Here is an 8,809-nt window from a genome sequence, read left to right on the forward strand (position 1 = left end):
TGGTTCGATTCTTTATTAATTCTCATAATTAATTACAATTAACTCATAGCTGTGACCAGCCCTCTTACACCGTCGATGGCGATTCTCAAACTCGTTTGATCATCACATTACAGATGCGCATGCGTGGATTACATTACAGATGCGCAGGCGCGAACATGCCGCCCCGCGTTGCAACACTTAGCATTCAACTATTGTAATTAAGATATAGCATAAAAAATTACACAAGTATATCATAAACAATTTTGAATAAGTACTATTACATAAAATCATTATTATAATTAGACATTTACCATATACATTAGCGTACAACTCAAAGCAATACAATATAACATTTCAGATACATAATGACATTTTATGTGAAGCACATTCAATACTGTAGAATAAATATAAGGACAATACTCATTTTTGTATTGGTAAGACATATAATTTGATAATTGCTCGTTTGAAAGTTCCAGTTTGAGTTTTTACATTACACACGCGAACCTTTCCATCTTTACCATAAAATACTTCTATTATACGACCAACCGCCCAATTACAACAAGGCAAATTAACTTTAATTAAGACCATGTCTCCAACTTGTATATTGTTTTTAGAACTTTGCCATTTAGATCGATTTTGTAAATGACTTAAATAATTGGAGTTCCATTTTTTCCAGATAATTTGTACTAATTTTGTGATCTGTTGCCACAATTTTAACCTGTTAATGTTAACTTCCGTGATATCTGGCTCAGGGATCGAATTAATTGCTCTACCAATTAAAAAATGCCCAGGTGTTAGAACCTCTAAATCATCAATGTCCAAAGACAAGGGTGTCAATGGTCGGGAATTTAAAATTCCTTCAATCTGAATCATAATTGTTAAAAATTGTTCAAATGTCAATTTTGCATTACCTACGACACGTTTGAAATGGTACTTAAAAGATTTAACTCCAGCCTTCCAAAGGCCTCCAAAATTAGGTGCTCTGGGAGGGAGAAATTTCCATTCGATATTCTCAGAACTCAAATAACCAGCTAAAAGCTCCATCTTGTTCGTTCACTAGTTTGTTTAACCTTTTTAATTCTGCATTTGCACCTACAAAATTCGTAGCGTTATCACTAAATAGTGTTAAACTTTTACCTCTTCGTGCAAAAAAAAAAACGTTTCAAGGTAGCTATTAATGCTTCAGATGTTAGGTCTGTTATCAGCTCTAAATGAATGGTTTTAGTAACCATACAAATGAATATACACACATAAACTTTTTGGTATGTACCTTTTCTCTGGTTTTTGTACTTAATTAAGAATGGGCCACAGAGGTCAACTCCAGTACAATTGAATGTAAGATTAGCTGTGATTCTTTCCTTGGGTAAATCACCCATGATTTGCTGAGCTACAATGGGATTGGCTTTAAAACATATTATACAATTTTTTACAATTTTTCTACAAACATTTCTACCACTTACAATCCAAAATTTTTGTCTTATATGATATAACAAAGATTGAGGACCCACATGCAAATATTTTAAATGATAGTAATTAACTATTAACTCTGTTAATTTATGTTTAGAAGGCAGAATAATAGGAAATTTTTTCTCATAAGTTAAATTGCTATTTTTTAATCTACCTCCAACTCTCAACAGTCCATTACTGTCAATGAAAGGGTTAAGACTTTTTATAGAACTATTTCTTGGAACAATACCTGATTTTTTAAGATCATTTATCTCATTCATAAAATACTCACCCTGTACTAATTTTATTAAAGTTTCTTCAGCTGCTCTCAATTGTCCCACTTGTAAATTACCTACCTGCTTTTGATCTTGCTTACAATTCTTGTAAAACCTAAAACAAAAACTTATAATACGAATTAATTTTAAATACTTATTACTGCAATTCAATAAATCATTAACAAAATTATTCACATTCAGATTTAAACATGTAGATAGTTCAGAATCAGCAAAGTTTTTAAGTTCATTACTGTCCTTTTCAGTAATTGCTGCAGGTATAACTCCTATAGGGTACTCATCCTTTATTAAGAAGTCAGGCCCATTCCACCACAGTTGACTTAGTTGCAGTTTTTTGGCAGACATACCTCTAGATATGAGATCTGATGGGTTTTCTTCAGAAGCGATATCACGCCACTGTGCTATTTCAGTCAGATCCTGTATCTTTGAAATCCGTTTTGCAACAAATGTCTTGAGCAGGTGTGGCTCTTTGTTGATCCATGACAGCACAATCATAGAATCGGTCCAAAGGTGGATAGTAGTAAGCTCCAATTTTAATGATGATTTCACTCGATGCATCAGTTTAGCTAATAGCACTGCTGCACAAAGCTCAAATCTTGGGATTGTAGTCTTCTTTAGGGGTGAGACACGCGATTTACTGCACACCAACCTCATTGATGTATGGTTTGTTGCTGATGTTGCTTTACAGTAGATAACTGCTCCATAGGCAGCCTCTGAGGCATCACAGAAACCATGTAATTCAATCTTGATTCTATCCGGTAATAAAATATATCTAGGGACTTCAATGTTGTTAATTAGCTGCAAGGTAGTGGAGAATTCTTTCCATTCTTTAGCCTCCTTTTCTGGCAAAACATCATTCCAGTTCAATTTCAACAGCCATAATTTCTGCATAAATATTTTTGCTACAATTATAACTGGAGAAATTATACCCAATGGGTCAAAGATGCGAGATATGATGGATAACACTTGCCGTTTCGTAACTTTTACGTTGTCTTCGATTTTAACGTTGAAGCTCAAACAATCTCCTTTTGACTTCCATAAAATACCTAATGCTTTAGATTCTTCTGATTTACCAAAGGGATATGTTTTGTCGTTTGTTTGACACAGTTCAGTAGCATTACTACACCACTTATGGAGTAACATGCCTCCACTCTTCAAAATGCCTATTAATTGATTTTGAAGTTCTAACGCAGAACTTAGCGACTCAGCTCCAGATAGAATATCGTCCATGTGCATGTCTTCTCTCAGTACAGGCGCTGCTAAAGGAAATTTATCTCCTTCGTCCTTTGACAGCTGTACAAGTGTTCTCATTGCTAAAATGGTGCACTCACAGTTCCATAGGTAACGGTGGTTAGCTCAAAGTTTTTAACTGGCTTATCAATGCCTTCTTTCCATAAAATCCTTTGCAACTTCCATTGATCTGGATTGATAGAAATAGCTCGATACATCTTTTGTATATCAGCAGTGAAAGCAAAAATATATTTCCTGAATCTCAGCATAATTGAGAATAAATCATCTTGTATCACACCTCCATTATACTGTATAGAATTTAGAGAGTTTCCTTTGGTTGTCAAAGAAGAAGCATTAAATACTACCCTCAAGGGAGTCGACTTACTTTTCTCTTCTCCCCTATATACTCCAATATGAGGAATGTAATATGAACCTCGTTCCTCCTCGCTTTCACTCACCTCAACCATATGTCCTAACTGTTGATATTCTTTTAAAAAATCTGAATATAATTTTAAATATTCGGGATTCTTTACTAAGCGTTTCCATAAGGAATTTAATTTACTCGTTGCAATTTGTTTAGAACTTCCTAAAGTGTCCGGATCCTCCTTTAATGGCATTTTAACAACGTACCTACCGGTTTTATCTCGTGTATAATTTTCTACGAAATGTTTCTCACAAATTAAAAATTCTTTGTTTTTGGGTTTATCAGTTTCAATATTTTCTAATTCCCAAAATTTTCTAAGAGTTTTATCTAAGTTGTCTTTTTCCTTTATCAACCCACAATGAACCCTGTTTTCAGTCTCTGTTGGAATACTTCCAGACACGATGAAACCAAAAACTGTATCTTGAAAAATAAGATCAGGATTATTCATTCGAATTTGACTCAGTTTCAAAAGTTCATAAAAAACTCCCGCTCCCAACAACATATCTACCCTTTCTGGAACATTAAATCCTTCATCTGCTAATTTTAAATTAGGAAGATCTTGCACTGAAATTTTAATTTTTCGCGAAGGTGTTAAATCAGCAGTTATTTTTGGAATTACTAAAAAGTCCAAATTCTTTATAAAAGTTCCTTCCTTATTGCATATCGAAGCATTAATTTTATGCTTTATTGTTACAGTAGCATCATTTATTCCCGAAACGGAAATGTTTGTTTTTTCTTTCTCTAACTGCAAATGCTCAATAAGATTCCGTGTCAAAAAGTTTGACATACTGCCCCCGTCCAGCAGACACTTCACTCTGTGTTTTTTCCCCTCGTTATCAATTAGAAAACATACGACTGTTGAAAGCAGAACTGTACTCTGTTTATTCGAATAATTGCTAGTAAATGCCTTTTGAACGAACTCCTGCATTTTGTTCCAATGAAGAACATTCTTTCTCCTTTACGATATTATTTACTTTCGGAAAGTGAATAGTTTTGTGGTGCCGTTTTTGACAAAAACAAGAATATTTCGATGGGCAATTTGATACTGAATGCATATGTAGACAGTTAAAACATAATTTATTAGATTTCACAACCTGTACTCTTTCTTGTACCGGTAATTTTAAATACGATGGGCATTTTGCTAATCCGTGATTCTCGTGGCATAAAATACAGTTCTCTGTTTTAACATCTGATAAAAACACTTTAGCTACACTTTTTGAGCTATTATACTTACGATTAACACGAGAATTCTCAGTAAGAGGTTTTCTTCGTGACGTGAAATATAAATCTATTTCTTTACCTAACTCACTAGGTGAAAACCATGAATCACCTTGCCTCACAGCAATGTGAGAAGCTGTTCCCGTATCTAAAGATTGGTATAACCTATCTGAAACTATTAGTTGTTTGAGGGTCTCGAAGTCAGTTACCTTCCTTAATTTTAAATAATAATCCCATGCAGTTACTAAGCGTGAAGCAAACTGCACGAGTTTCATGTGGTTGTTTAACAGTTTTTCTAAAGTTTTCTAAACACGAATATGGTGTTGGCTGAAACTCCTTCAGAACTACTTCTTTAACTTTTTCATAATTCGCGATATCCTTATCATGTAAATAGGTTATTATATTCGAAGCTTTGTCTCCTAACAGATTTAACAGAATTTCTGCTTTATAGTCCTCCGAAACATTTTTTGTAATAAACGCTCGTTCTAATGACGAAAAGAAAAATCCCCAACTCTCAGGCCGTATAGGAATTTTTACAGTTAAGGTTCTGATACTTTTTATTAATTGATCTAGTGACTCTGATTTTGTTTCGGTTTCGCTTACACCACCAAGTTTAGTTTCTGCTTTAAGCTTAGCCAACTCTAACTCATTCTTTGATCTCTCAAGTTTTAATTTTTCTAACTCGACAAGTTTTTTCTCTTCCTGTTTTCTATTTTCAATAATAGAGTTTGCTATCTCTTTTACTAAATTTTGTTTAGTTTTAAAAATTTCACTATTCTCAATAACATCAGTCAAATCTGCTATAGTCATTTTTTCGTCAACATTTAGATTTATTTCTAAGGCAATAAGCCTTAAATCTTCTTTTTTAGCACCCTTAAATAACATTGTTATTTATAACAGAACAAGCACAGAAAGTACAGAATTAACAAGAGAGGAATCACTTACCTCTGCAGTGATTCACTTTTGATGAATATCCGTATCCCAAATCAGCGATATTCGTTGAAAAGAACAAGCTTGGAATACTAGCAAACACAAACACTACTGTGTTCTCAAAAACAAAACAATATTTACTCACGCTCCGGTCGACTACGACCAGATATGTTTGGGTCTCATCCCAAATAACACACACTAAATAAATTCGCTGGTTCGATTCTTTATTAATTCTCATAATTAATTACAATTAACTCATAGTTGTGACCAGCCCTCTTACACCGTCGATGGCGATTCTCAAACTCGTTTGATCATCACATTACAGATGCGCAGGCGCGAACAGTCGTGATTAGATGATTCTGAACACTTGTATACTATCACTTGGCTTGAAGCAGGGCATTTTGTTAAATATAGGATTATTTTCTTTGGTGCAGTTTTTATCTGTGGAAGCCACCTTACATGAGTTGGTAAAATTGTACAGAAACAAATTCAAGATTATCTAAGGATTACTACATCCTCTGACAAGTGCATGGCTTTATTAGCTAAATGCAATCAATGGCACTACAACAACTCTAAGAGCAGTTTTTACTGCAGCAATGAAAGGTCAGTATGCAACTACTTTGTGGGGAAGATTACATATTAAAGGCCTGTATGCGTGGGTACCAAACATTTGTTTCCTTCCTTAAGCTTTTGAACTAGAGAAACATATAGAGTATAAACAACATGCAAACTAGAAAATAGATAATTGTCCAATATACTGTTCAGAGATACATACACTGAAATCCAATAATAAGCATTTAGAGATCTAGAAAGAAGAAGGAATGCGGAAATATACCATTAATATCACTAAACATCATGCTTTCAGTGCTGGCTACATAATGGCATGGGCTAGGTTTTCTTTGAACTATCACATCCATATTTACTTTACAGAACTGTGATTGTTCAAGGGTATTATTGGGATATAATCATTAACGTTGTTATGAGGCTGCTTACTGTAGCAGTGTGGTTGAATACTTCAAGAGTGCTTGTATGGATAGGTGCCATATTCACTTGAACTTGTTTCTATAGGAAAACTCTGGGGTACCTTTGGGCTGTTTACCTGTATATTAGCGCTAGCTACTTCCACAGAGCTGAAAATTGCCTTTTCAGAGGAATGGACATTTGTACATTTGATTGTGTAATAATCTGGAGCATTTGATTGTGTAACACAAAATATGGACAGGACATAGTATCTGCAAGGGCAAAAGGACATGTACCTCAGGCTTCATTTCACAGAGGCACCTCCAAATGCTCCAGTATTATTTAAAAATATGTAAAATTTTTTGTATATTTCTTAATTTTGTGTTTTAAAAAAATAAAATTAGAAGCAAAACCCAGTGGAAAAAATGTTTTCTTTTATGTTTAGAAAAGACAAATTTTTTTAATATTCATACATTTTTTATTGAATTGATGAAATAAATTAACTACATCACTTTGGTCACATCTTCATAATTTATTAAGGTTTGTACTAAACTAAGAATTCTCTATCTAATTTTTTTTCAAGTTTTTTCCCCTTTCCCCAAAAAAGAATCCTGGTTAAAAATTTATAATTTTATATTTTATGCAATAAACTGAAAAAATGGAAACAAAATGCATAAAAGCATTAATTTAAAAAAGATATCTCTGAATGAAAAAAAAAATATTAAATTATCATATTTTATGCTAGTCTGTTGGCTTTAAAAATATAGCCCTAGTTATAGAATTTCCCTGTAAAGTTTTTGTGAAGGTCAAGGGTGATCACATCCTTTACTGAAGTAAGTTTCATTTGTTGAAGATGAATAAGAAGAAGCTACAAGATTCAGTGTATAAGTGGCATAAAGTTTTATTTGTTTTCAAAGCTTGGAAAAAATTTTTTGGATGAACAAAGTGTGATGTAAATAAGTGAATGCAGTATCCTAAATGTAATTCTTAATATAATATTGGAAACTTAAATATAGAACCAAACTGTGTATCTTTATCAGCTCAAATCTGTCGCAATATAACTTTTCCAACTATGCGAAATTTGCTGTTGCATGCTTAACTTTTGAGAAGCAGTGTATTATAGCAAAGCTCTTAATATTTTCTGAAGATAATTATTTTGTCCATTTATTAAGCTTGTCCATTTTTTACATACAAATAAAACAGTATTGTAAAAAAGTCATAATTTCATTTGTATATGCTGGTATATAATAGTAATAAATTCAGCCTTTGTCATAGAGATCCAAGACAGATCTATGGTTGAGCAACATACATATTCTAGTTATTCTGTTTGCTTTTAATTAGAGAAGGATTATGTAGACTATGAAATCATGGCTGTGAAGACGATTCTGCAGAATTCAGTAAGGGCTAGATTGCCGTCTAACAACAAATTATTTGTTACAGTAACAGAATTTTTCTTTGTGAAAATGAATGTGAAAGTTGAACAGTAAACATCTGCAGCAATGTATTAGTAATGTAGGAGGATATCAAAGGGCAAAGTAATCACTAGTTGGTGTGTTAGATATTTTATTTTTGTACAGTGCTTGTCCTGTAATTCTTATGTCAAAAACTGTATAAATTTTGTTGCATTTCTGGTTGTTATGACCTCTGAGACACTATTTTTTTATTATACTTTTCAAAGATTTGAAAAAAATGATGTATGAGTTTTGTAGTTTCAGATTTTTCACATATAGGAGTCAAGAGAATTTACAAACTACTAATATTATAATTTTATTAGAATTCTAATAATAGCTATATTAAAAATATATACTGGATTTATTTATTTATTTTATTTATTTACTCTCCCTCCCCAATCCTGTACAGTATGTTTGGGAAACCAGCCAATTTCTGGGTAATTTCTATCATAAAAGTTGCTTTTATTATGTAGTTTAGTATTTAGTGCAGAGAATTTGAAGAAAACTGAATTAAACAAAATTATATTTTATAATTAGATATAATTTTAATTTTTGCAGTCTGTTTTTGTCTGTAGAAGCCCATGAGTATTTTACACAACTCCATTGGTATCACTGGCACAATGAGCAAAAGATCTGACTTTGTCTCCGAAATTCCCCCTGAAAATGTCTTTAATCCTTTGGTTCTTAGTAAATTTAAGGGATGAATGATACTATACTGTAAAAAATTAGATATTTAAGAAAGAATAAATGCTTTTTACACTATTGCTGTTAAGTTGTGAGATATAAGCATCTCTTATTAATTATTAGATAAAGTGCATCCGTAAAAATCTTGGAGTGCAAAGGATTAAAATGTAGTACAAATTCACATTAAAACTACA

The 8,809-nt window shown here is 32.6% G+C and overlaps 1 protein-coding gene across 1 annotated transcript in view; it reads left to right on the forward strand.

Moving 5' to 3' along the window:
* Nucleotides 1–6,901, forward strand: part of LOC118196844 (28S rRNA (uridine-N(3))-methyltransferase) — a 61,482-nt gene extending 54,581 nt beyond the window's left edge. The window contains exon 11 of the mRNA XM_085820450.1: nucleotides 6,589–6,901. Coding sequence (XP_085676576.1) covers nucleotides 6,589–6,630 — 42 coding nt within the window. The 3' untranslated portion in view covers nucleotides 6,631–6,901. The remainder of the gene's footprint in view (nucleotides 1–6,588) is intronic.
* Nucleotides 6,902–8,809: the final 1,908 nt, after the last annotated feature.

Source organism: Stegodyphus dumicola, chromosome 7, assembly GCF_044657685.1.
Source record: "Stegodyphus dumicola isolate Sdum_Otavi_A_Nest chromosome 7, ASM4465768v1".
Taxonomy (NCBI): Eukaryota; Metazoa; Arthropoda; class Arachnida; order Araneae; family Eresidae; genus Stegodyphus; species Stegodyphus dumicola.